General features: G+C 40.9%; 1 protein-coding gene across 7 annotated transcripts in view; it reads left to right on the forward strand.

Moving 5' to 3' along the window:
- The window catches only part of EYA1 (EYA transcriptional coactivator and phosphatase 1), a gene marked incomplete at its 5' end in the record, with an annotated part of 153,561 nt that overhangs the window by 82,610 nt on the left and 43,964 nt on the right, over nt 1-26,987 (forward strand). For 2 of the 7 annotated variants that reach the window (XM_082015645.1, XM_082015647.1), the window contains 7 exons: nt 2,094-2,174; nt 4,023-4,092; nt 4,478-4,623; nt 8,896-9,037; nt 15,566-15,644; nt 16,068-16,254; nt 26,818-26,957. In XM_082015645.1, the coding sequence (XP_081871771.1) occupies nt 2,094-2,174; nt 4,023-4,092; nt 4,478-4,623; nt 8,896-9,037; nt 15,566-15,644; nt 16,068-16,254; nt 26,818-26,957 (845 nt within the window). Of the gene's footprint in view, nt 1-2,093; nt 2,175-4,022; nt 4,093-4,477; nt 4,624-8,895; nt 9,038-15,565; nt 15,645-16,067; nt 16,255-26,814; nt 26,958-26,987 lie in introns of all 7 variants that reach the window. The other 5 variants (XM_082015651.1, XM_082015649.1, XM_082015646.1 and 2 more) reach the window with 4 other exon arrangements.

The raw sequence follows: 26,987 nt of genomic DNA on the forward strand, positions 1-26,987 counted from the left end.
AAGGCTGGAGTAATCTGTGAGGAAATTATTAGTCTGACTGTAATATGTAGCTGTGATAAACTTCTAAGAAAAACCCAAAGATAATGTAGATGCTATAATTCTTGCTGTCTTGATTAACAAACTGCACAGAACTTGCTGTAGAAATCTGGTAGTTTCTGGAAAATTATGTGGGATAGACACTTTGCAACAAATATTTTGTTGCATCTGTGTGTTAGACTTTCAGTGTTTAGTTATGAAATGGATGCTGGATATGCTACATGCTGTGTTTTTAAGAAATACATTTGTATTAGAGTTGTAGTTCAGCTCATGAGCGCACTCTTGAAGTGAACCTCTTGGCCACCCTTTCTTACCATATGTTAATTCACCTTGTGGAGTCTCTTGGACTTCACTTCTTTCAGAAAAGGTGCTCTGCAGAAGTGCAGCTAATGTTCTCCAGCTGCCGATGGGTGCTCACTCCTTGGGACAAAGCTAAACCTCGTGTGAATAACCCCCCCCAAAGTGCCTAAACTGTGGATACCGTCCCTTCTGCACCAACTATTTCCCTCCATGAAACTTTTCTTACTGTGTTGCGCTGCTTGCTAATGCAGATGTAGCAGAGGTTTTTTGTGGAGCTAGTATTGATCTCCCGAGTTAGTGTGTGCAAACAGAACATCCTGCGTGAGAACCAAAAGAAAACAGCAGGCGATTAGTAAAACCTTGAAAGATTGCATATAAATCCCTTGGATGAGGTCGGGTGAAGGAAATAGGCAAGCAGAAATAAGAATTTGGACTGGCAAGGAGAGGAAAGGTCCTTTGTCAAAAGGGGAAAGTGCCCCTCCCTCATCCTTTCCAAACCTGGCACCAAAAGGGTTTCTGCTGGTGATGGTTGCGATTCCTGAACACATATGTATAGACAAACATTCATGCGTACACACACCCCCCTATGTCAAGATGACACTAAGGCTTTGCGTGCCAAATGGGGTGCGGTTTATCTTGGTTTTCTCAAATTCACTTTCTGCAGCGTTACTGAACTGAACAGCCTCGCTGAAAGGTCAGGTACGCACCAGCTCTGGTGCGTGGGAAGCGATGACTGTGTATGTCAACAAGAGCAAAAGTGGTGGGACATTGATAGTAAGATCAGCTCTGTTGTTTTCTGAAACATCATCCTTGGTTGCTTTTGGTGTGGTGTAACTCCAAAAGCTAGGTATGTAGAAATGGATTTGAGAGATTGCCGTGCTGACCTGGGACTAGGTGTTGTGCCTCTTTGCATCCATGCCAGGTCAGCCCCATCCTTCCTCCATGGATCAGAAGACTTGTTACTGAGGTTGCGCTGGAGTAACAGGAAGGGAAATTTGTTTATTTACTTGAGACTTTTAATGAAGCCATTAATTAAATTTAATTATGAAGGAGCATGAACCAGGAGAGAATCCCTCTAACCCTCATTCTTTTTTACTCTCTGACAGCCACGTTGGGTCACGGGTGCATAGGGAATAAACCGTAAAATCATTCTTTGAAGTATCTGGTGAGGACTGTGTCCCCTTTGTTTATTCAGGGTTGCTGAGTATAAAGCTAGGTTTCATTTTGAGAGGAGAAAGCCACCACGAGGAAAGTGTTTTACTTCATCACAAATTCTCACTTTTCCTCTGAAAAGTTATTTGAATAGAAAAAAAAAAAATTGAACATCCCTGAGAGAAACCCATTTAAAAATTATTTCCTTCTTTGCCTTATTCAAATTGCTGTCTTTCAAGCCTGTAAATGTCTGTGTGACCTGATCTAAATGTGGACCCTTATTGTTGGGTCTGCAGGATTAAGAGGAATCAGGACAGGTGCAGAGAGTTGCATGGGGACTTCTGGTTTGTTACAGTGGCTCTTATTCCTTGGGGGACAGAAATAACCCTCTTGATCATTTTATATGTATGTGTAAATCATAGCTGCCGGTACTTTGCATTGTTTGTATACACAAATACATAAAATGCAAAATATCCATAGCCATGATTTAAAACAATTTTGGCAGATTTTTGTTTTATTGAATTTGTGGCTGCAGTGAGTGTGTGTGCATGTGTGTGCAAGAATATTAGGTGCATATAGAATATATTTTATTTATATTTCTATAGTTAAAACAGAGCCAATGAGCAGCAGTGAGATTGCTACTACTACTACCACAGACGGGTCTTTAGACAATTTCTCAGGATCAGGTAAGGAATAAACAAAGGTTTTAAGCTCAGCATTTTTTTTTATTTATTGTTTTCTTATCCCATGTGGTCTAAGCCTGTGCACAGCCGTTAAAAACTCTCGTGCACTTTGCAGCTTTTGCCTATTTCTGTTTGTCTTACTCAGACAGTGTAAGTCAATAGTTTTCCCCGAGTAAGGAGCATTACAGCATCAGGCTTATTGATGTCCATGGGTGTCTTCCGTGGGAGTCTCACTAGGGAGTATTCTGGCCCAGAGTAATTACTCTCTTGTTTTCTGTGAGAAAACATACCTGCCTCTGTGATTAGTGCTGTCATTGAGGGGTAGGTCTTCCTCATTTATTGTAATTTATTATTATCAAGGTATTCATTCTTTTGTCAGGCTTTTTTTTAATTCCTGGAAGCCGAACACGTCTTAGCTGCTAACACACAGGAGACGAACACTGTGAGAAAATCCTAAGATGTTTGCACAGTTTTGCATACCTATGGATTAACTGTGGTATTTCTAGCACATTGTTTTTATGGTGCAAATCAAATTAAAAAAAGGATTATATTTCCAGAGTAGCAAAATTTGACATCTCGCTACCGGTCAGGCTCCAAGTAGCCAACCCCTTTCTGGTCTTGTCACAGCCCCCACTTTCTGCGCATGCTGTTGAGTGTGAAAGTATCAAACTTGAAAGGCAAAAAAAAAAACCCCGGGTTTCTAGAGTATTTTATATCTCTCAAAGAAGAAAGGGTAGTGTGTTTAAGAGTACCTACGTCCATCTGTCGTGGCCTGAGTGGAGGTCGGACTGTAACATTTGAGGTATCTGCAGCCTCCCAGGCCACAGAAAAGGGAACTATCAGGTGCGGACGGCACGGAAAGTGATTCCCTGCTTCCCTCCGTGCTTCGCGAGCACTGCCGGCGTGTAAGGATGATGGATTTTCCCTGTAGCTGGCCAGGAAAGGGGTAGCTGGCGAAGGGTAATTATCCGTGCCTTGTTTATTTCCAAGTACTTAGCAATAGGGCCTGTTGTTTCTCCGGCTGTCTGATTTTACAGTAGCCTCATAACCTGCCACTGACCCCTTTCTGGCAAAGGCTTCAAAACCCACCTGGGGACCTAGAGAAGAAATGGCCCCCAAAGGGTAACCAGAGAGGGAAGGGCTCCCGAAAATAACGCCCAGAGCAGAGCGCGCCGGCACATCGGCCGCGCTCTCGGCAGCACCCAAAAATACTGAAAGAAGTTGGGGTGTGTTGGCGTAAAGCCCCGTGTCAGCAGCGGCTGGGCCGCCGGCGGGGAGCGCACCCTTTAGCCGCCTGGGCTGAGGTGTGAAAAGGTCTGAAAGCAGATAAGGTGGGGGAAAAGAGAAGGAAGCGTAATACAGGGATACGTCGTCTGCATTATGGAATTATTTTTTTAAAAAAAGGGGCACGTGCTCTGAAGCTGGCCATATGTTTTCGATCAAGGCACGCATAAAGCTCCTTCATAAAATGTAGGTCTTAAAAATTCTAAAAGTTAATAAAATGTTGCACTTGAGATATCAATAATCCTTTGAAAATATGAAGGGAAATGTTTCCATTAGGAAATAGGTTGTTTGCATTGAAAATGTTGTCTGTGTGCGAGCAAAGAATAAACTATTGCTCAGGAGTTGTACAAAGGCGCAATTTAGGTATTTGAAATTTGTAATCAAGATTTTAATGTTAAGCATTCTTGTATGGTTCCTGATAAAATATTATTTTCTATCTAAGGTATCAATGATATTTGAATTTAATTAAAATCTTGTTAATACTCTGAAATTCTATTAGGAAAAATAATATTTATCTTTGGTGTGTGTATTTACACTTCTGTGTGCTTTCTTTTCTCCTTGGTGCAGCAATTGGAAGCAGTGGTTTCAGCCCAAGACAAACACACCAGTTCTCCCCACCACAGATTTACCCTTCCAAGTATGATATCTTTTAAAAATAATAATAGTAGTAGTAATAATAATAATAACTGAAATAGGCAGATTTTAACCTCATTTAAAATAATAATTGGGTCCATCTGTTAAATCATAATTTAGACTGCAGCAGCTTCTAGGGAAAAAAAATATTTATTTTTTTAAATGCTAAGAATGTATTTGAAAAATATTTGGAAAGTTCTCATTTTACTTATTCTTTTATTATTGATTTCTTACTGTTGTTTTGCCTTTGTCTTACGGTTTCTGTTGGTTAGCACAGCCTATGATTATGTGTTAAGGAAGTAGCTGGGTTATAATAAGGCTAAAAATAAGTACGTGCATGTCTGTCTAACGCAGCGTCTGTCCTATTCTCTGTCATTTGTAATCAATAGCAGGCCATACCCACACATCCTTCCTACCCCCTCTTCGCAAACGATGGCTGCGTATGGGCAGACACAGTTTACAACGGGGATGCAACAAGCTACAGCTTATGCCACCTACCCCCAGCCCGGCCAACCCTATGGAATCCCTTCATATGGTAAGAAAGCACATGCGTGTGATTTTATTCCAGAGGTAAATATTTTTTAGAAGATCACCATTGACTCTCATGTTAGTGCTTAGTGGGACAGCCGTGCTCTCAAGCATTTCTTGTGGAAGGCTGGTAATTTCCCCTTTGGAGCGATGCTTAATTTGTGTATTAAAGAGCTAAGAAGCTACTCAAGAGGGTGACGCTGTTTTGGGATCAAGGAGAGAGATTCACTAGGTTTTTATTGGTGATATAAAAAAACCTTCCACCTCAGCACTGAAATGGGAAAAGAGATCGAGGGACTTCCATTACACAGGCACAGCTCCTGATGACTTGCTGAGAAGCTCTGCTCTCCAGCAATGCAGCAGGGTAAGTGGGTACATAAAGGACTGAATTTCAGCTGATCCAGATTATTGGAACCCAAGTGCATCAGTGAAGCTGTGCTGATCTTCAGTAGGTGAAAAACTGATTCAAAAAGACCCCCACCCCCCAAAAAAAGTCTCACTTTCAATCTTTTAAAATTCTCTGGAGGTGAAAATTGAGGTAAATTGCCACTGAATTTCTGTCTGCCTGATGAAGGAGATAGCACTAAGTAGCAAATATTTAAAAAAAAAATTAATTTAAAAACAAGCTGCTGTGGGTGAGACCATTTTGCTGCCAGACTGTCTGCTGGCAGACCACATAGCAGTTCAGCAGCGAGGATGCATTATTAGAAAATAGGTCTTACATTCCTCTCGGGGAATATATTGAAAATATACAATCCACATACTTTTAGCAGTATATTTTGTAAAGATACATTCAGATAATGTAAGTTTTATACCAAAAGGACAGAACTCACATTACAAGCTGTGCTCCTTAAAATCATTAAAACTTCTAAGTGCAAAACTGGTGAACCTTTCATTCAGAAATCTGCAAGTTGAAATCCACTGGGTCTCAAATGTATCCTACATCAGGTTACTCTGGGCAACAGGTACAAGAAGTAGATGATTATTTCTCTTTACTTTAAGAAATTATGTTTCATTAATATATCATCAATAATTATGATCCAAGGAAGCGTTCTTCCTGTGGCTACAGCCTTGATTGCTTACCGCCAAAAATATGGTTATATTGGATCCATTTGGGTCCAATGGATTATTGAATGTTTCAATTTCAGTTCCATTCCACATATTTTAAACTTACACAAACAAAATACTTTGTGGACATTTAAACTACATTTTCAAGACTACGGAGATGGGGGTTCTTCCCTCCTCAAGCTCGTGTTGCCGATGAGAGCCTTGTCTGCTATTTCCAGCTGGATCAGGTGGTGTGATAACAGACAACCCCTTTCCCCGCTGCGTTCTTCTTGACCCATTGCTCCTGCGGGCACCTCGTGTTCGTACTTGGCTGGCTGCGGTGGCTTGGGCAGCCCAAACAGTGACTTTTTTGTGTTTTTTGCTTGGTTCCTCTGGACGAAATCCTGACCTCACTGAAGTCAACTATAAAACTCCCACTGACTTCAGCAAGGCCTTGAATTCACTACTTGAGTTTAGCTGTCTCGCTGTCATCGGAGCTGTAATTGAGAGTTGCTTTACTTGGCAACTGCTCACTGGGGGTTAACGTGCCTGCCTGCTCTTTTGTTTTGTTTTGTTTTTTTGCCCAGTCCATCCCCCGTGCCTAGGACTTTGGATAATTTTGCCTAACGTTCTACATTGCACAGCTGCTTTTGGCCACTCACCCCCCCGGCTCCTAAGCCGAGTGGATTTTAACACGTTTTGTTCTTTTCAGACAGTGCCTTGTGACTGGGGCTAAGGTGCTTCTGGATGATGTATTTATAGCAGTAATATTTAAAAACAAATAACCGTGAAAAAGGTTGTGGGACCTAACACCATATATATTTTCGCATATTTAAGGCGCAGCATGTAATCCGTGCTCCCAAAATAAATTACATGGGGAACACTGGGATGCTGATTTGCAACAGGCAAGAACTGAAGCCTTGCTTAGAGCCAAAATTCTTCTCTTGGGTCTGCAGCTTAGACCCCATGTACCGTCTGCCTTGCCTTTCTCTCGTCCCGGCACAGAGCTTCCAGCAGGTATAAAGAGAGGAGAGTTATGACATATGTGAAAGGAGAAACTGAGGTGGAGTGGGGGGCTGCTTTCTTTTCATTTCTTTACTCTGGGACTTAGTGGGGGGAAAAGTATTCATGAATTCGCATATCAACCTCCCTCAAGTTTTCTCCCTAGGGTAGAGTTTGGGAAGGTGCTGTCTTGAATGCACCTCTAGCCTCTTCCTTTTTCCACTCCCCCACCTCCAGCGAGCTGCAGCCGCGCCGGCAGGAAGGGGGGTGGAAGGGAATGCCACTGGCAGCTGCCTCCCAGGGGCTCCTGGCTCTGGTTCATCTGCAAAGCCCTCGAGGAGGCTGGAGAATTTCCTGAAGCTCGCTCCTCCTGCCTGCTCTGGTACCAGCATCTAGCAGAGGCCTCACGTGCCAGCTTCTTTGCTTTTCTTTCCAGATGCTGGCAGTCCCCTTATGTTTTCTCACTGTCCCTTCCCACTTCCTTGCATACATTAGACTTGGGAGAAGGAGAAGGGAGCATCAAAGTTCGATGAGTGAAGGCCTTCTGGATGAGAGCAGGTGGGAAGAGTAAGTTCCAGGAGATGAAAGGCTCTTCATAGCATGGAGGTTTGCAAAAAGGGCACGTCAGTGCCGAGTTGTCTTCACCCAAGTGGCATCCTCCTGCCGCTGCCTTTGATTGTCTCCTCCTGCTTCGTCTGAGATGGAGAGTTGAATCAGGCTGTTAAAGCTGGACTAGACGTGTAATGCCTGATTTAGTTAAACTTTCTCTAAGCAATATTTATTCAGCATTTCAGAAGTCCTTAAACAGACAACAAATCGAGATCGTTGATACCAAAACATCCATAGCAGGAGTTTCCCCTTGGAAAGGAGGTGTCAGCTTCATCAATGGGGTTGGTTTAATTGTAACACGAAACAGAAAAAGTGAGCAAGCATCAGGGAAAAACAAGCAAACAGGGTTAGTCCGGCAGTTAGCAGGTCTGGCAGAAGGAATTAAGGGTAATTAATGACAGCAGTTGAAAAATAATGATTTAAATGGCAGAAGAAAATATGCTTCCGTTTGTATATAGGGAGATATTGAAGTTTTGCAAACACAGTAACTTCTCAGGCCTCTCCTACCTTCAAATGGTGTTCAATATTGTTTTTTTAAAAAAAAAATCCAACCAGGAAATGGACTTGAATTAACAGTCATTTTCAAAGGAATGTTACTAATTCACACTTAGTTAATTCAGTTCAAATAACGATGGTTTCTAAACAATGAGGTATCACTGAATGCCACAGTGAAACCTAAGAGTATTGTATTACTTTTCCATTGCTTTGCCTGTAATTATTTTTAAATGATAGTTCATGTTGGGACAACCTTATAATTAAAACTAAGAGACAGAGGCTGAATTGTGTGCATTTCCTCAGTGTTTCACTTGCTGCTATTTATTTGCTTGTTGCCTTACAAATTGGGGGAAGAACCACTGAAGTTGGGAGGCAAGTCATTCATTTAATTGGACTTTGGATTCTTTTATTACTAAATTTGGAAATGAGAAGATAATGTGATGTGTAATGGATTTCCCTGTCAGTGGGGATTAGTGACTCTCTGCCGTGTTTCTCCCAGTTTGGGAGATTGCTTCAGGAATAGTTCCTGTCTACTAGGTGTTTATTTGTTAAAAGACTGCCTCCTATAGCATTTAATTAGCTTTGAAAATCATCATTACACTTAATGCTGCTAGTTCTCTTTATCCCCGCTGAAACCAGGACACCACTTCTAATTCCTCAGAAAGCCATTGCACTTGGAACCATGTAATGTTTGTATAGGAATATTATACAATGCAAATCTCAGTTATGTCATTAATGGGTGGATGGCAGGAGAGCTTGGCTATGCTGTGCTTCATTAAAATCAGATAAAATTGCTAATCTACCTCTGTGAAATGTCATGAATATATGGAAAAGTTAGCCTCTGGCAGGAAAGGAAAAAAGGAATAATGCAACTTCCTGTTCATGTATAAATTTCTTTTGCAGTTATTGGAAACACAGTTTTGAATTTAACCTCTCCCTGGTGAACTTCAGTTTCATGTGTGCTTTTAGACTGCCCTTACCCCGTTCATTTGTGCATGCTCTCGGTATTCGTTCTTTCATGCATGCAATAGTAGGTATATGTTAAAAATGCTGTTAATTGAGTGATTTTATTTTCCATCCCTGTTTGAATATGAACAAATAGATTTGCTGTCACTAACTGATTTAGGTACATTGTGGGCAGGCATCAAGACAGAAGGTGGATTGGCACAGTCACAGTCACCTGGACAGACAGGATTTCTAAGCTACGGTGCCAGCTTTAGCACACCTCAACCTGGACAGGCTCCCTATAGCTACCAGATGCAAGGTCTGTATAAACAGATATTACCATTAATTAGAAATAGCTAATGCTTATGGGTTTGGGGTTTTTTTCCCCCATATTTCTTTACATTCCTAGGATAAAAATGAATGTTCGCTCGAGCGCTTACCTCTGGTGTGGTTGCAGTTGGAGCTGAAATGATGATTGCCTTTGCTGAGAGCAGTGACGGGCCAGCTCTCAGCAGTTTGGAAGATCCCTTGCTCAGTGACTTCATTAATTTTTAAATAGTGAAGTGCTGTAGTATTATTACAGTAAAAACGTATCTCCGAATAGCAATGGTTTAACAAATAGTGAACGTGAAAAACGAGTCCTGGAAAACGTGTCAGGATTATGTATTTAGGAAGTGCCAAATATAATTTGACACCTGAGTGTGTTTAGGGAGGGAGAACAAGATAAAAATACCTACTGCAGCTGTGGAGGTAGCTAAGTAATGATTGAAGTCTGTTTCTTTGAAGTCTATTTAAAAGCTGTAAGTCTTTGTATGTGTGGGCTATTATTATCAATTATATTTTGTAGCCTTACATGTCTGTTTAATTTACTTAATATCTTTCCACCTTGTTCTCCCAATTCCTTTTTCCCTTTCTCTATCGGGAAGTCACCGGGTGTGCCTGATTCTGGATTTTCACCATTTTAAGGGATATTTTTAAATATCTTTGTTTACTACATATAGCTAATTTGGATATCTGCTGCAGGACTTTATACCCCTGAATTTGACAGCTGAAAGCAGGTGTGTTTCAGATTTTAGAATTGTTGGAATAAGTGATCACTCACAGAATTGGACCACATTTTTTATAAGTTTAGCACCTCTCTCTGTTATTATCATGTTCCACTTAAACTTTGCGCCATCATGTAAACGCTCCATGAAATGTCTCGAGGCAGAAGTGCTTTCAGAGACCAAGTGAATGAGGTTTTGCTTTTGTTCCACGGCTTTAAGGGTGTATTGATCCAGTCCTTCGCTCAGACACGAGAGGTGTTTTTGGGGATTTTTTTTAAATCCTCTTTTGAACTGTGTGTTGAGTAGCTCCATAGGGCAGAAGCGACCATCTGACATCTGAAGTGTTGCTTACTTGTAGTGTGCTCTGACAAGTAAGAGGAAGGTAGCATGAGAGTAGTGTGCAAACTTTCATCTACTTGCTGAGTAGCGGTGATCTCCTACTCAGCGGAGTAAACATAACCATAACAGGTTATTGGTTTTGCTTTCTGCAGGTAGCCACGCTAAAAACACCAAACACATATAGCCCTCTCGGAAAGAAAAAAAAAACCCAAAACACCTCTCTGTAGGAGAGAGCTCAAAATGCTTGCCAGCACCAGCTATGAGGAACTCCTGGATCGACATTCCAGCTTTTAAGGAACTGATAATTCATGGTCGCTAGGAAATAGAGTTATTGAAAAATCATGTCTGCATTGCCTATAATTTCTATTGCAGTAGTGCCTTCATGCCACAGTCGTGTATTGGGATCCTGTTGTGCTAACTTATACAGCCAAATGAAAATATAGTCCCCGTAGAAGTTGGAGGGTAAAATAAAACACACAGGCTTATTAGTGCCTAATATAACAATAAAGCTGTCACAGTTTAGGTATAATAAACAGTCGTCACCCCATATTGGTTATCTCACAGCTCTAAAGGTGGGGTTTTTTTTAAGATACAGAGCAGAAGGATGTCAATAAAAAGGGATTTTAGGGAGGACGATGAAGTAGTTTTGCAGATGTCTATGGGAAACTCATTCGATGGAGGGAGGAAAGGGGGTGCAGCATGGGATGATGTGAGAGAGTGCTTTTTGGAAAATTTTAAGAGTAAGTGAATTCTGGCATTAGTAGAGCAAAGCTAGGACTCAGTCAAGGGACTACATAGACGTCTGTCATAAAGGGTATCGCTTTGTTTTCTGCAACATGCAAAATGTGTGTAAGATCAGAATTGTCAAGGTCATGCAACGGTGCTGGTTGTCAAGAGGTGGAACGGTAAGATCTTGGAAAGCATTTCAGCCATACACATTGAAAGGCAAGGACCTAAAAATAATCTGCAAAAGAAACGTGTTAAAGATGACCAGTTGTGAAGCTCTAACGAGAGGAGGGTCAGAGGCATTGATTTCATGACCGTACCGTCTGCAGGGCTGAGGGAGGAGGGGGATCTGAGCCTGGGTTCTGCTCCAGCTGTGCCGTGCTTGGGCTGAGAGCTGCGCGCCCGTGGCAGGCAGCAGATCGCTGACAGTCTGGCTTGGGTGGAAGAGCCACAGGTCAGAGCGGGAGAGTCTGGGGGTCCCCGTAGTGTTTGTGTCATCTCTGTTGTGCTCCTGAACACCACAGCGTGTGGATGAGGGAAGGCCTGGTCTCCTACAGAAACCTTACAGACCATAAGAATGGGAATAAAGAGAATATTTCAAATTAAAATACTGGTGGAGTTGTTAGAAGCTAAGTAGAAAAGAACCGCGTTGCTGAACAGGTCTTTCTTGCAGTTAAATTTTGACAGTTTATTTCTATACTATACATGAGAATATATGTCTTTTTAATGTTTTCATTAGGCTAACTTTTGCATTTGAAACAACTTTAAATTGACTTAATTCTTCCTTTTGATTGAACAGATGCTAAAAGTAAACAGGAACATTTGTTTCCCTTTCCTCATTTAATTTTGGAAGGAGAACCTATTCATAGTTTCAGTTTCTGTTATTTAAGGACAAAATTGATTCTCTTGACAGAAGACGGGGGTAGTGTTGCTGCTGTTCAGTTGTTTGTGCAGAAACCTCCAGAGAGGAAAATGAGTTTATTCTCCCTTTTCCCTCTAGCAGTATATGGGCAGGCTGCAGCCTCAGCCTTGTCATAGCCTGCGATAGCCGTTCTTCATCTCCTGTGTGCGGCTGCTGAGCCGCTAAATGGAGATAATGGACCCCATAACCCACCTCACAACCAAGCGTGACACGACAGCGTGCTCAGGGCCCCGCTGCCCTTCCTGCCTGCAGTAAAGGGGATTTCCTCACGGCCTTGCAGTTGCCGTGCTCGTGCTCCCTGACTTGGGGTTACCTCGCGCTCGAAAGCTTTGGAGTTATTCTGGTTCCTCTCCCTGGGGCGAACGTCTCCCTGCGACGTAAAGGCGCTGCCTCGCGGTGCGCGCGCAGCCAATTAAACCCAGTGCTTTTCCTGACCCTGCTAAAATTACAGCGTGATTAGTCGCCGAACAATAGCGGACGAGAGACTGCCAACTTTTCAAAATGATGAGAAAAATTGCTGCCTGTGACTCCTTGCTAAGGTTACTCTGGTAATTGGATTTTTGTTTGTTACAAATTTATCGTCCCTACAACGGGGGGCAAGGAGGGGAGAGGGTGGGCAGAGAACCTAGGCGGTTCTGCCGCCTTGTCTCCCTGCTACCCCCTGCCCTTACTTTAATGAGTATGTTCCTTAAGCATGTAAATTGCGTCATAGATGTTGAAAGACCACTTACATGACTAATGGCTGAGGGAATGGGCCGTTGTTCCTATATTGGCATCATTACACGGATTGCGCAGTGAGGAGAAATGGCTAGGGGAAACACCAAGGAAGGAGCTCCATTTCCAGCTGTCCTCTTGAGTATCCTTTCGGTTGTGATACAAGGGTGGCTTTTACCCTGCACCCGAGTGTCCTACTGCTGGAAGGGTACTAGACCTGCGATGAGCACCAGCATTGTTTTAGTTACCAAGGCTGCGATGTTTGAGAATATACTAACCAATTGGTTTGGGAATTCATCCATAAAAAAGTAAAGTTAAAGTATTCGGTTATTATTATACAGTATAAAAATATTGTGCTGGATGGCTAAGCAGTTACTAGGACGACAAAGGGGAGTTTGCCAAGGATTTTTAAACACTGTAAGCAAACGGAAGAAACCTTGGGTTTAAATAACCCATCTGGCCGTCTTAGGCTTCCCCAGGAGAGCTGCGCTAAACTTCTGCCACATACGGTGTACCCTGATGATAGACATAGCCCATGGCAAGGAGACTGAGCTGGGAAAGCAAATGGGCTTCTGTGGCAAATACACAGGGGAGGACGTCATCCTGCGCATCGCAGCGGTACGGGGGCGAGCCCCGCGCCTGGAGCCCGCGCCCTGGTCCCAGCAGGGTCCGGCCGTCTTCCGACGCTGACTGAGATTCCCAGCTTTAATGTGGGTCCGTGCTCTTTGCAAAATAGACCTTTGACCTGCAATTTACAGCTTTTATCACATTTTAAAGCTATGTAGCTGGCCTTACTCGTGGCAGTAAATCTCGTGCGTTTCGTAGAGTTTCTTATTTTTGTGTTTGTTCAGCTAAGGCAGGAACGGCAGCTCTAGGCCATGCCGTGGCTGAGTATTTAAAAAACAAATGGCAAAATTGGAGTATTTTAAAAACAACTTTAGGCCAGTAGTTCTGGGTGGCCCACAGAGCCGTTTCTGAGAAACCTGCTTCATGTTTGTTACGGTCTCGGAGACCCCCACCCCTCCTCCATAGGAGCCAGTGCTGACCATGAGATGAAAGAGAGAGATCTGCGTGTTAGTATGTGTGTGTCTTTGTCTGAGAGGGAGAGATGCTGGCTGGCATGTAATTACTTTCCTCATTTGCTGTTGCAAATTATTTGCCAAACTTTCTGTGGAAAGATAATGTATTCCTCAAAAAAAGTTGTTGTTTTTGTTTTTCTTGTTATAACTATGAGAGGCCTTTTATATCTTTTTAGAATGGCTCAAACCATGCACCTATAAAACCTGTGTTTGAATGTATTACTGCATCACTCAGAAATAACTACAGAAATAAAAAGAGACACAGTGACTTACATTCTTCCAACCAAAGCAGTCTTAGAAATAAAATAGCATTTCAAAGTTTTGCAATTTAAAATATTTTTCAGCTGTATTTTGGCTCTGGGGTTTGTTATAATAAAAAATAACATCTGTTTTCCAATTTTAAATTAAATTTAAAACAACATGTTTTTCTCATTAGTACTGTTTATCTGTACTATCTGCTAAACTTGGATGTCAACTCTTCTGCTGAAGTAATCTGATTTTAGTTCACAGGATTGGTAGCATCTATAAACAACCACAGAGCTTTTGCACTAATAGCAAATACAAGAGAAATGCTTACAGTCATTATCGCACGTTAAGTTTAAGCTTCATCTTTTAGTCCCACTGCTGTTGGACTTCACATCTCCTACTTTGAGGCTTAACTTGTACCTGGTTTTAGTAACTTTTGCAATCAAAGCATTTAAATATTTTTTCCTTCTGACTTCTTAGAGCTAAGATACCTATTGGTTTGGGGTTTTTTTGTTTAAAAAAAAGTAAATAGCTCACAAATGCCCTTCAGGGGTTGTACCAAGCATGCAGCCCTGCCTGCATTCCTCGCTGTTTGGAGTCGCAAGAAATGTCACTTTTCGCAATGAGTAACCGCTGCGTAGGATTTGGTTGTTAATTGAGTTGTGTCGGGTACATCAGAGGATCGGTGCATCTGTGCGCCTGGCTCCCTGTTGATTTCCATCCCTCCTTGCCTCCTTTGCTCACCTGCAAGCTTTTGCTCCCAAGGTCTCGGCATATCTTTGCACTAAGGCAGGTTTTTGGGGGCGAGGGAGGCTGTAAACAACCCGTGAGCTTTAATGCGAGCTCCTCGCTGGCTGGTGCTCTCCCGCTGGACGAGTTCAATAGGTTGCCTCATTACAGACTTTCTGGTGGCTTATGTAGCTTCACCCTGTGCATCCATATGTCTCAGCTGGTGGCTGTGTCACTCCCGGGTTATAACCAGCAAGGGCAAAACAGCTGAAAGGGGGTTGCTGCCCTTTTAGTGGAACAGCTTCTCAGGTTAGGTATTAAACAAGAGCCCCATCTGTCTATTTTTGGTGGCCCGTGAGGGGGGGAGGAGGGAGGTGAAGGCGGTAATTCAGTCTCCCGGCTAAATTCAATCTCGGGTCTCCCTTCTCAGAGAGGTACTTTTTCCCCTTGTGTCATGCCCGGTAGACTCTATCAAAAAAGAAAAAGGTTTGCAGCCCAAGGCTGTCTGTGATCGATCAGTGAATCCTAATGGCTTTGCAGTTGGGCTGAGCTCTTCGGAGCCGGGAGTTATGGCTTTTGCTGCTCCTGCGAGGGGCTGAGGCTCAGGGAGGGGGGAGGACCTGGTTCTTGAAGGTGGTAGGAGAAACGCAGCCAGTGGGCTTCAGTGAGGGGAGATGGCGTCTCCCGGGACAAGGCTCACAGTTATTGTTCAACAACAAAAAAAAAAAAAATGAAGCCTTCAGTACTTCCACAACACTGGGGATTTTTCAGCGGGGCGGGATAGCCTAACGTTCAATCAGACCTGAGGTGGCTCCAAATTTCTGTCTAAATTTCGAGTTTTTATTGCAATAATGAAACACAAAGTGTAGGAAAGATGAATTATCACTTTCCATATATTAACATGTTATAGAGCTGATGACAACCAAATCTGTCGACATATGGGAAATATTACAAATATGCCATATCCTTACGATATAATCACATGATAGAAGTTATTTTTTGATACTGTGTTTTAGTAATTCACATAATTTTTCTTTTCATTTCAGGCAGCAGTTTTACAACGTCATCAGGAATATATGCAGGAAATAATTCACTCACAAATTCTACTGGATTTAATAGTTCACAGCAGGTAAATTTGTAAATACGAGTTGAGGAAACTTTGTCAAACTTAGAATTCTCATCTGCTGAAAAAATGTAGCCCTTAAATAGCTTTTTGAAAGAAAATAGCATCCTTTCACATTAAACTGATGTTTATAAATGTTTTTTTCTTCAATTTATCATCTTCCAATAGTAGAACTAGTTGTCTGGTGTTGATGTTCTTATTCACACCTCTTCAGCAGTGTGTCTAATAAATGCTTTGTATGAGAAGACATACTAAATGATGTCTAATTTAGATTTCGTTTTACTGCCTCACAGTTTTAGTTCCTACAGCATCCCATCCAGGAAGCATACGTGCTGAAAGTCTGACATGTGGTTGTAGTTATATTTTGGAATTTATACTGAAAAGTAGCAAAACTTTGATGGACTATTCAGTTGCTTTTTTGTCTTGCAGGAATATCCCTCTTATCCCAGTTTTGGCCAGGGCCAATATGCACAGTATTATAATAGCTCACCATACCCTTCACATTACATGACAAACAGCAACACCAGCCCAACGACACCCTCCACAAATGCAACATACCAGCTTCAAGAACCACCATCTGGCATCACGAGTCAAGCGGTTACAGATCCTGCAGCAGGTAATTACATGGATTTTATGGTCCCTATGAGGCATGTTTTTGTAAGTTGAAAGGAGGTTGAATTGGATTTTTTTTCTTTTTGGTGTAGTCTTTGATTATTTTTTTTATTATTTCTTAATCCTGAGCCTGTGGCACGTCTTGTACAGATTCTAACAGAAAATAGACTAAAGAAAAACCAGGATCAGTAAAAGTTTTAAAGCTTCTGCGAAATACAAGTTTTTTTGTATTTATATGTAAAATGCTTGTGTTAAAAATTACAAGATATGGGATGGCCTTTACACTAAACCAGAACCTGATGCTTTTAAGCTCTGTCTTCATTAAGATAAAATCCTTTGATTTTTCCGAAGGAAGACGGAAATCAAGAGGCCTTCAGACCATAGCCCAACTGTCCACTTGAAAGAGAGCTTTTGTATTTTTCACTTTCATAAGATATAATAATGCTTGTAATGGGGAGTTGAAATTGCACAAGTGTTTCCATTTTAAGAAAAGATTTTCAGTGGCGTGTCCTTCTTCCCAGTCGTTTTACCTTTCTTGCTGGAATTTGGCAGTCCTGTACTAGTTGAGACATTTTTTGAACATTTATGCCAAACTGCTCCAGCTGTTTTTGGAAATGAAGGGTGAAAAATAGTTTTCCCATTATTAAAAATAAAAAAAATACAGTTCAAGCATGTCAGTAGTTAGTCGGTGGCAGAAGTTTGCAATCTGTCAGAGAAAGTCCAAGGTTGCAGATATGTTTCTCAGTAATGCAGTAAGAAGCAGCTATGATTTGGCAATGTTATCAGGAAGTTTTGTTTTGGAGTTTTGTTGGGGGAGGTTGTTTTTAGTTTTCTCGAAGTACTTGATAGGACTGATCTTGCATGTGCAATGTGAGCTTTAATATAATTTACCAGGACTCTTTTGCTTTTCTGCATGACTGTGTACCTGAAGAAAATGTATGCAGTGTTGCCTCTTTTGGTACATTTGCTGAAAGTACCTAGGGAAGGTACAGCTGGTGTGTGTGTTTATATACAAGAGATCACATCTGTGTGCAATGTATTTGAGAAAGGAATCTTTCTAAATATACGAATGCATATTGGAGTCTGCATAATTACTCATGGCACTTCCGGACATAGTTTAGTGGGCATGGTGGTGTTGGGTTGATGATTGGGCTTGATCTTAGAGGTCTTTTCCAACCTTAATGATTCTATGATTCTACTATGCTTTTCACTTTTTAATTTTTGGTTTTGTTTTCTTGTGAGTTTGCTTTTCTTCTTAGGTGTGAAGCAGTAAGTTCTTCTTGCCTCAAAAAAGAAATGTGATCAAGTTTTAGCTTTTATCAAGATACTAAAATTGAATCATTGCATCATATGGGTCTTGATTTTTTGCAAAATCTTTGCATACTTTTTTCAAGTAGTTGATACTTCCTAAAAGCAACAGTAAACACATACGTGGAGAGAGGAGGTGTATTTCTGCCAAGCTCAGACTTAATGGCTTAAAGTCTGGCTTCCTATTTAAATAGCTTTCTGTGCCCTGTCAGTCTGAATAGAACTTCTTTATCAGTTCATTTTTAAGAAGTCTTTCTTTTCTCCCTCATCTTTCACATTCTTGTTAAGAAAGTTTTGTCTAAAAATTTGAAGATGTTGATGGGTTTTCTTATGGATGGGTCCTGCACCTAAGCCCTCTTCGAGTTTATGCTTTCATGTATTGAAAGTTGTATACCCGTGGGTGCCTTACCACTGCTCACTTAGACATAGCTGTTCCTTGGACACTTGTACACCTCCTCTGAAATTGCTGGGACTGCTCTCTTTTTCCTTGAGATATTTATGTTACTGATTTAACAATTCTGAAAAAGTTTTTTCTAGTAGTTTACAAATAACGAGTCTTAATGTAGCTATAGGGTTAGCTTGGGGTGGCTGCCTGTATCATAGACAGGGACACATTTAGGAAGGGCTGCTGTGGGCCACTCTCTATTAGCAGGAGCTAATGGAATCCTAGAATCATAGAATAGTTTGAGTTGAGAGGGACCTTTAAAGGTCACCTAGTCCAACTCCTTTGCAAGGAGCAGGGACATCTGCAACTATATCAGGTTGCTCAGAGCCCTGTCCGACCTGACCTTGAATGTTTCCAGGGATGGGGCATCTACCACCTCTCCAGGCAACCTGTGCCAGTGTTTCACCATCCTCATTATAAAAAAATTTCTTCCTTAACATTTAGTCTAAATCTGCCCTCTTTTAGTTTAAAATCATTACCCCTTGTTCTATCACTACAGGCCCTACTAAAAAGTCTGTCAACATCTTTCCTGTAACCTCCCTTTTAGTACTGGAAGGCTGCAAGAAGGTCTCCCCGGAGCCTTCTCTTCTCCAGGCTGAACAACCCCAACTGTCTCAGCCTGTCCTCGTAGGAGAGGTGTTCCAGCCCTCAGATCATTTTTGTGGCCCTCTTCTACACCAACCCACTCCAACAGGTCCCTGTCTTTCCTGTGCCAAGGGCTCCAGAGCTGGACACAGGACTCCAGGTGGGGTATCACCAGAGCGGAGTAGAGGGGCAGAATCACCTCCCTCGACCTGCTGGCCACGCTGCTTTGGATGCAGCCCAGGATATGGTTGGCTTTCTGGGCTGTAAGCGAACGTTGCTGGCTCATGTCCAGTTTTTCATCCACCAGTACCCCCAGTCCTTCTTGGCAGAGCTGCTCTCAATCCCTTCATCCCCCAGCCTGTATTGATTTTGGGGACTGCTCCAATCCAGGTGCAGGACCTTGCACTTGGCCTTGTTGAAGGTCATGAGGTTCTTTCTGTTCCCCTTCACTAACAGAGTCGCAGTCGCCAGAAGGTATAGGGCTAGATCCAGATTTCTCCATTTATCTTTATGCACTTTACTTGTCTTTATGCATTTAAGTTAGGATCAAGCCCATTTAGTCTCTTTCTGTATTCAGTGGAGAGAGATGAGTACCTCTAGAGCAGTAATTAGAGTTCTGTCTAACTACAATCTTAATCCAGAGGTGTCAAAGTCTCTCCACTGGTATGAGCAGTTTAAGGTGGTTGATATACCAGTGTTGGGTTCCTAGGTTAAAATTAGGTGAGAACCTTTCAATGCCTCACAAAGCTTGAGCCATGGTAGAAGGGAAGTGAGAACCAGTTAGCGAATCCAGCACTGTGCCCGCCATTTCCCCTTGTGCAATGTTTTGTTTTGTTTTTTTTTTACTTTTTTCTCACAAACCTCAGTTGAGATCATACACAGTATGCTTGGGAGATAAGGCAAGGTTGGGGTCAAAGAAAAGAGAGATCAGCATAAAGGAAGGGAATTCTAGTGGAGTGGGGACAAGCGAAAGGCATATTAGAGCAAAGGAAATTCCCAGTTGGATCAAAAACACAGAACAAAGCAGCAAACTAAGCCAATTTTAATTACAGTTAGTCAGATTTCTGTAGAATGTTTTACCCCATCTGACCAAGTTAGGCTGATTCTCTACCACGAATGGAATGCTGCATATGAGGTATGGTGGGGAGCAGTGCAGAGCCATCACATTGAGCTGCTCTACCTCTTTAGTAGGATGGGCTCCAGCTGCTGAATTGCAGCTGTTCTTGATGGATGTTGATATCCCTAGACATCTTCTATATTTAAAAAACCCATGTAATCCGTGTGGTTCTGAACTATGCCAGGACAAGCACAGAACAGCCTTCAGACTTTACAGAGGCACCAGAATAATTTGACAGACATAGGTGGTTCCTGTGAATTTGGGCCAGTAAGTGAAACAGAAGAGTCTGGTAAGAAACATGTGAAAAGAGAGAAAGTAATTATGTGTTCTTGTGACATTTTTAGTAGAGTTTTGCAGACTCAGAAAGCTCAACTAATTTCACTTAAATATGTTTAATTCCTTCTCCAAATATAAAATGATCCTCTTCTGGTTTCTCACAATTTCTAGTTAACTATGCAACTTCTTGCCATGCAATCCAGGTATTCTTGCAGAAGAACCTGAGATTTTCCATTCTCAGTGTTTCTTCTTTCTCTTTTCTGGTAATGGTTGTTCTCTTGTTCTTATGTTAACAGTTCTGGACCACTGCAGGCCTTATTAATATAGTTGTTGTCATACATACCTAATATATACTGGTTTACATAATATGTACTGTTAATATTATATTTTGTAATTATTTTGAATATACAATCCTGAATCAAAAAGTCACTTGAAATAAACAGGTGTTTTTGCCAATATTTTTAGCAGATTATTGAGGGTTTCTGTCAAGTTCATAGTAGTATGCTAGTAGTCCTGAAGAGGCAAACACTGGTTTTGTTTTTCAGAGGGAGAAGATTTTGACATTTGTCCAAACAGCACTAAAGACTTCATTCTATGATGCTGTCAGCAGCATTTTGTATTTTCTGCAATACTTATTTAGTACTTTACTTACTTACTGTTATAGTAGTAGTATTTTTTTTTCATAGAGAAGTAGTAAAAATCCTCAAATACCTATGTGATTCTGCTGCATTGTTTAATCCTGGACCAGTTTTATGTAAGCGGTAAAGGAAAAAGTTTGTATAGTACTCGTGAAATTTTGTGCTTAGCTTTCTTTATGCAAAAGTAAGAAAATCATAGCTGACACCAACATATTCAAACTACCTGTACCTTATATTTTTATTTTGGTATACAGGAGTGGAAATAACACTGGCCTTCGGATTTAAGGTCTTTACTTGAAATTAAGTGTAACATTTGGGGGGAAACCATTAACCTGGGCACAATCTAAATGGTAAATATTTGGACATACCTATTTGCAGAGACATTTGACTATACTAGCTATCCTAGACCCATCTCATCAATGTGATTTACATTATGACATGAGATATGATTACTTTGGTAATGTGCATTTACTCCTTTTTGCATAGCCTTTCAGTGTAGTAGGGAAAAAATCTGATGAAATTTGCAATGCTTTTGTCAACAGCAAGAGCTCTACCCACACGCTCGCCAGTCAGATTTACGTACAGTTAGACTTGATTTTGGGATTTCTGGGACAGCTAGTTTTCTCCAAATTTGTCATTTGATACTATTCCAGCATAGTGCATTGAAATCAATAGTAAGCGAATACAGCAATTACTTAGGGGGGATTTCCATAACAAACGGAAAGGAATTACAGAACATGGTGTTGCAAATGGTTTCTCTGTGGCTGTATTGTCTAGTCATAAGTAATCAAAGTATTCTTATTTATTTGATGATGGAAAGTTTTCCTGTGTGACAAAACCATCAAAGCTGCCCACAATGATGTGTGACAGGGCAGTATATACTTACGATATTTTATGTCAAGTTGCAATAATGTGGTACCTGGAAGCGTAGGGGAAAGTCTGCTACAGTATGATTCATGTATTTTAGGTAAATTAGAAAGTAAACATATTTTATTCCTCACAGTTATGTGTAGTTTTTAGCTGGCTTGGTGTCACCCTACACTACAGGAGCGACTACCAGGGGTCAGAAGCAGGGGGTACTAGTCACATCTGGAAAAGGAGGCATACATTTATAGAATCTGGGCTTGAAATGTTTTTCTGACTGACTAGAGAAGTCAACACTGGATCTATTACACTTGGTCAAGGTTTGGAAGAGGGAACTCTGAGCATGAGAAGCAGAAACAAGCCGTAACATTCAGTGTCACACAGCCTAGGGCAGAGTGCTGTGAGGTGCCATAGCAGAGAGATCTAAAATTATGTGTCTCTTAATGGATGCAGAATATGTATTAATATAATTTGAAGGCATGTGCAAGACACAGAAATGGCTCTAGTGGCCCAAACCACAGCTCAACTGGCCCCGTACCCTGCCTGCGGCAGTGGCCGTCAGCAGACACCCTGGGAGCAGCGAGGACGAGGATGGGCTAAGCTTGTATAAGACTTGCCCTAAGCACTTTTCCAGCTTCCAGATGTTTTCATCTCAGGGGATTTCCAAAGCTGCTGTTGTTTGTATGTTTAGGGTGTGCCTACATTAGCATTTTAATTTGGAGCAGGAGTCTTGTTTTGATGCGGAGCTTTGACTCAGCAGAGTGGTCCTAGAGCACCCGGCTGGAGTCCTTCCAGACAAAACTAACCTGGAAGGTATCCTCCAGGACAGCACCTAACTTCTCCATCCCCTATTGAGGATGCTCAGGAGACTAGATCAGGCTGTACCTGTACTGAAATCGCCTCCCAGAAACAGGCAGTGAAGCCTGGGGTTGTTGCCACCACTTTTTTGGTCCCACAGACCCAACCTCCTAATGTGACATGGCAGTAGCACCCCTGAAGGCTTCTCTTTCAGGGGTGTCTTCAGGCTCCTCTTGAACCCTTGTAATCTTTTGGGAGCCTGGCATTTTTTGGCAAAATGTGCCACAAATCTTCTAGCTTTTATCTGAACTCCTCCTTCTTGTGTTTAACCTGGCTACTGCGGGCTTGCTTTGGTGATCTTACTTTAGTATTGGGACAGGCAGTGGAGAGCTGATCCTCACCCCCTTTTCTGCTCATGATTTTGTGGAGGGCTGGGTTTTCTCCTGCACCTCCCTGTGTTTATGATGCTCAAGAACAGGATAAAATTAAATTCATTGCTTTAGAAAGATAATCATTTCCTCAGCTAATATTACAATATGTCTGGTACTATGAAGTCAGCTGAGGCTGAACAATTAACGTCTTCCTAACAATGAATGTAGAATAACAGGTATAATGACAACATGTTTTGTGACTATATAGCTTGATTTCAACAAGGATTTTGCTGACTTGACAGTTAAATCTTTTCACTTAACAATCTTATAAGCAAACTAGGCTAAAGCAGTCTAGCAGAAACTACAGCAGAATGATATAAAGCTGTTTAGGAAACCGTGTCCAGAAAGAAGTCAGTGAGAGCTTGCTGTTAAAATAGAAGGATGGCTACAGCAGCATTCCTCAGTGTCTGCCTTGGGCCCGGTGTTTTCATTAATCATGTAGATGACGGAACAGAATGTGTTTGCCTATTAAATATGTAGATGACACCATGCTGAGAGGGGCTGCGAGTTCTTTGGAGACAGGATGAGAACTCAAAAAATGGAGATGTGATCTGAATAGGAGCAGGTGTGAGGTATACATTTAGGCAGGAATGATGAACTGCACAAATGTGGGATGGGGAATGTTGGCAGCTCCTTCCAGGCTCTACCTTGCCCTGCAGACTGCTCTTAGTACTCCAGATATCAGTGGCACACCGAGTACCCTCGGCCGCTGTTGTTTTTCTTGCTCCAGAATTTGTCAGGGCTTGGGCTTGTTGAGGCTCAGGGCTCAGCTGGATACTGGATTCTTTAATTGTGTTTCCTTATGAGGACCTGAGAGTGACCATTGGACGGCGAGCTGGTAACCCAGCCATGCACATGGAGGCTGCCCTGTCCAGCAGCCTTAATCCAAAGACTACATGCTATGGTTTCCCTTTACGTACGTGGAATAAGTTTCTTGCGCTTGACGTCACGTTCCCTCCCATTGGCTACTGCCGTCTGTCACACTGTTCATAACAGACCGGTCTCCTGAGTAGGCTCAGAAGCTCCAGGTATTAGCAATGTTGTGTATTCAGCTCATGGGCAATATTTGGCCAGGTCTTTGAGAAATGACCAGTTAGGTGTCGATTTGTCCTCGGAAGATGATCTAGGGATCCTGAAACTAACATTCATTGAAAATATTATAGAAAATGCAAATTGTCCTCTGCCAAGTGGTGTCCACAGGAGAGTAGCCTGTGAGACATGGGAATTAAAGCATTGCTCAACTTTGCTTTGGGTTACTGTGTCCGGTTCAGAGACACTATAGAGAGCGATAATCAGAACCTAATAAAGAAGATCATCAGGGAAGGGTTAACCTAACAACAAAGGGGATTTGAGAACAGTCTTCAAATGCATGCAAATCCAACGACGGGAATAATCTTTTCCCCTGCTTTCACAGATTGAATTTATATTGCTGTAATGAATGCTGAAGTAGTATGTTCTGTTTCTAATGGCACAGCTGTTAAAGCAGCAGAGTAGATTTCCTGGAGAGATCTGTAAGATCAAGACAGACAAATCTCTCTTGGGAATGCTGCAGGTACCATGGTCCCAAGAAGGGTGGGCTAAGGTGTGCCCAGCCAACCTTGGGGTCCCGAGGTAGGGTTAGGAGTCTTTCTGTCAGCTGAGGACCTGGCCCACCCAGACAGATGACTTGCACCTGTGAAGGGGAGATGGAATTGAGCCTCTACCCAAACTTGCAGCCCCGTGTTTGAGATTTTGAATGCAGTATACTTAAATGAAGGTGTTTGCAAAAATGGAAAGCTGGATGGCTCTTACAGACAGACTTTCTTCCCTACCCTCACCAACGCTCTGTTCTATATGCTCCCTCTTTTAGGTTTACTTGTTTTTATTTCTCATGAAGCTTTGTTTGTATTTTTTCCATTATATCTGTTCCCTATTTTATTTAGTGATATAATTACTACCCCAAGTTTAATACTTCACATTTTTAGGCATAGCACATCTGTGAGAAGAATTGAAAAAACTGGGATCTAAAGCCAAACGCCTAAAAATATTGTCAGAGATGAAGAGCAACCACAATTTCAATTAGGCAATAGGCAATACAATTTTTCATTACATCTGAATTTTAGAGCACATATTTAGAACATCATTGGCCAATATACCTGTTGAAGAAACTCTGATCTGTTTCTTTTACTGGGTTATAATTTATTTCAAGGCTTTTGTGTATTGTTTTCTTTCTTTTATTTTTCTTTCTTATTGCGGATTTTAAAAATAAAAATAATATATAACAGATAAACTAATTTAATTTTAAAAGGTTGAGAAATTTTTTACTAGTTGAGTTATGATTTCTTATTTAAGTAAGTACTGTAGGTGAAAGAGCAATCACCATTCAAAGTTTAAATAGCTTAAATAAATATTCTGAAATGTACATTGTCGTAGGAAAAAATATATATTATTGCAATCTACATGATCACCAGCATTTAAACCTCTGTCTTCAGTTATGTAGACTGGTGTGGCTGGATGATTTTTGTTGTTTGGCACATACACAGAATCACTCTTTCAGGTAGAGGTTGAGTTTCTTTGGAAGATTCTTTGTTTTACCTTGAGTTACATCTTAACTTGTTATTCTCCTTTGCTTAATGTAGCCTGAGATATGTAGGTAAAAGTATAATATGAAATAAATAATATACACTAATTGCCATTAAGTGTAGATTTGAAGGCTGAGCATGAGAATTTCAAGACCTTTTCCTGTCATTCAGTGCAACACAAGCAACCGTTATTATTTTGAGTAATTGTGAATATGTGGTGTTACACAGATGTTCAGAATCTCCTCCTTAATCTAACCTTTGACCTCAACAGGATGTTTTTTTAGGAAAAAGAATCATTTGTGTGAGAAGTATACCTGTCTGTTCAAACTGGAATACCATGGTATAGGCTGATTAAAAAGAAAATCATTATTGATACAAATATCCACATCTACTGAACTCTAAAGAGTAATTAATGTTAACTGAGAAGTAAAATTGATAAATATATCGTGTGCTGAAAATTCCATCTGCCTTTATGAAAATAGGGTTTTTTTGGAAAAAAAATTAATGATAACCATGAAAACAAAAGTCTTTTCTCTGTGAACTTAAGATTATGAGAGGAAGTCTTGAAAAGAGATTTAAAAATGTGTTGCTGCATTTCTGAAGAGTATGGTACTTCTAGTTAAATGAGTTAGGAAGGATAATTTATACTGGGTGTTTGCTTTGTTAATGTTCAAGCACTTCACTGTTACTGAGTCAATGGATGTTAAGAATAGCAAAACATCTTCCAACCAGCATGTTTTCAGGAAAACTTTGTTCTTCTTACATATGTAAATCATCATTCTTTTTTACGTGTTCAACAACAGTAAATATTTTTGTAAATCAATTTTGCTGAAGCATAATAATTAACATACAATCCTATTTATAAAGAATTGTATCCTGTCTTGAAGGTACTTATTGGAAAAGTTCATTGCTGAGTAGACCTTTGAATGATACTATAAATTTAATCTTTATAGTTGATGCATATTTAAAACTTAGTAATTGAACTTAACCTGGGAAAAAAAGGATTCTATTTTATGCCATATTTAGGAAGAATTCTATTAATCTGGCTCAAATGTAGTCATCTAAAAGTGTCTGCAAACAGGCAATTTGGAAAAGTTTTCAATTTCTAGATGTTTTTTTTTTCACACCTGGATGTTTTTTTTTTCTTAGCAGTAACATAATGGTTATCTTAAAGTGTGTTTGAAAACTTAGCAGTAAACCATTATTCTTTAAAAAAAAGCTGGTATCCATTAAAATTGTTCACATAGAGTTTAATCTTGTCTATGAAGTTATATGACCTTCTCTATGATTTGAAGGAATAATTTTTTTTTACTTACCTCTTTTTTATTTGTTTACTGAAATAATTTATATCTCTGTTTTTACGTATAACTTGAACTTCATTGAAATCATTGATGTATCAGTATTGCCTCTTATCATTGAGATTCAATTATTTTAGTTAGGACTCTTCAGTGAACATCCTGGTTTTAGTGTCACATGTAAAATGCAAGCTGAACATTTTGAAGTTTAAACTGAAAGGTAAAAATGTCATTTCTTTACTATAGCAGAATACAGTACAATCCACAGTCCATCAACACCTATTAAAGATTCAGATTCAGATAGATTGCGTCGTAGTTCAGATGGGAAATCACGTGGACGTGGCAGAAGAAACAATAATCCTTCACCACCACCTGACTCTGATCTAGAGGTACATTGTATTAGATGTCTTTGACCTGTT

This window comes from Phaethon aethereus, assembly GCF_964289735.1.
Source record: "Phaethon aethereus genome assembly, chromosome: 2".
Lineage (NCBI taxonomy): Eukaryota > Metazoa > Chordata > Aves > Phaethontiformes > Phaethontidae > Phaethon > Phaethon aethereus.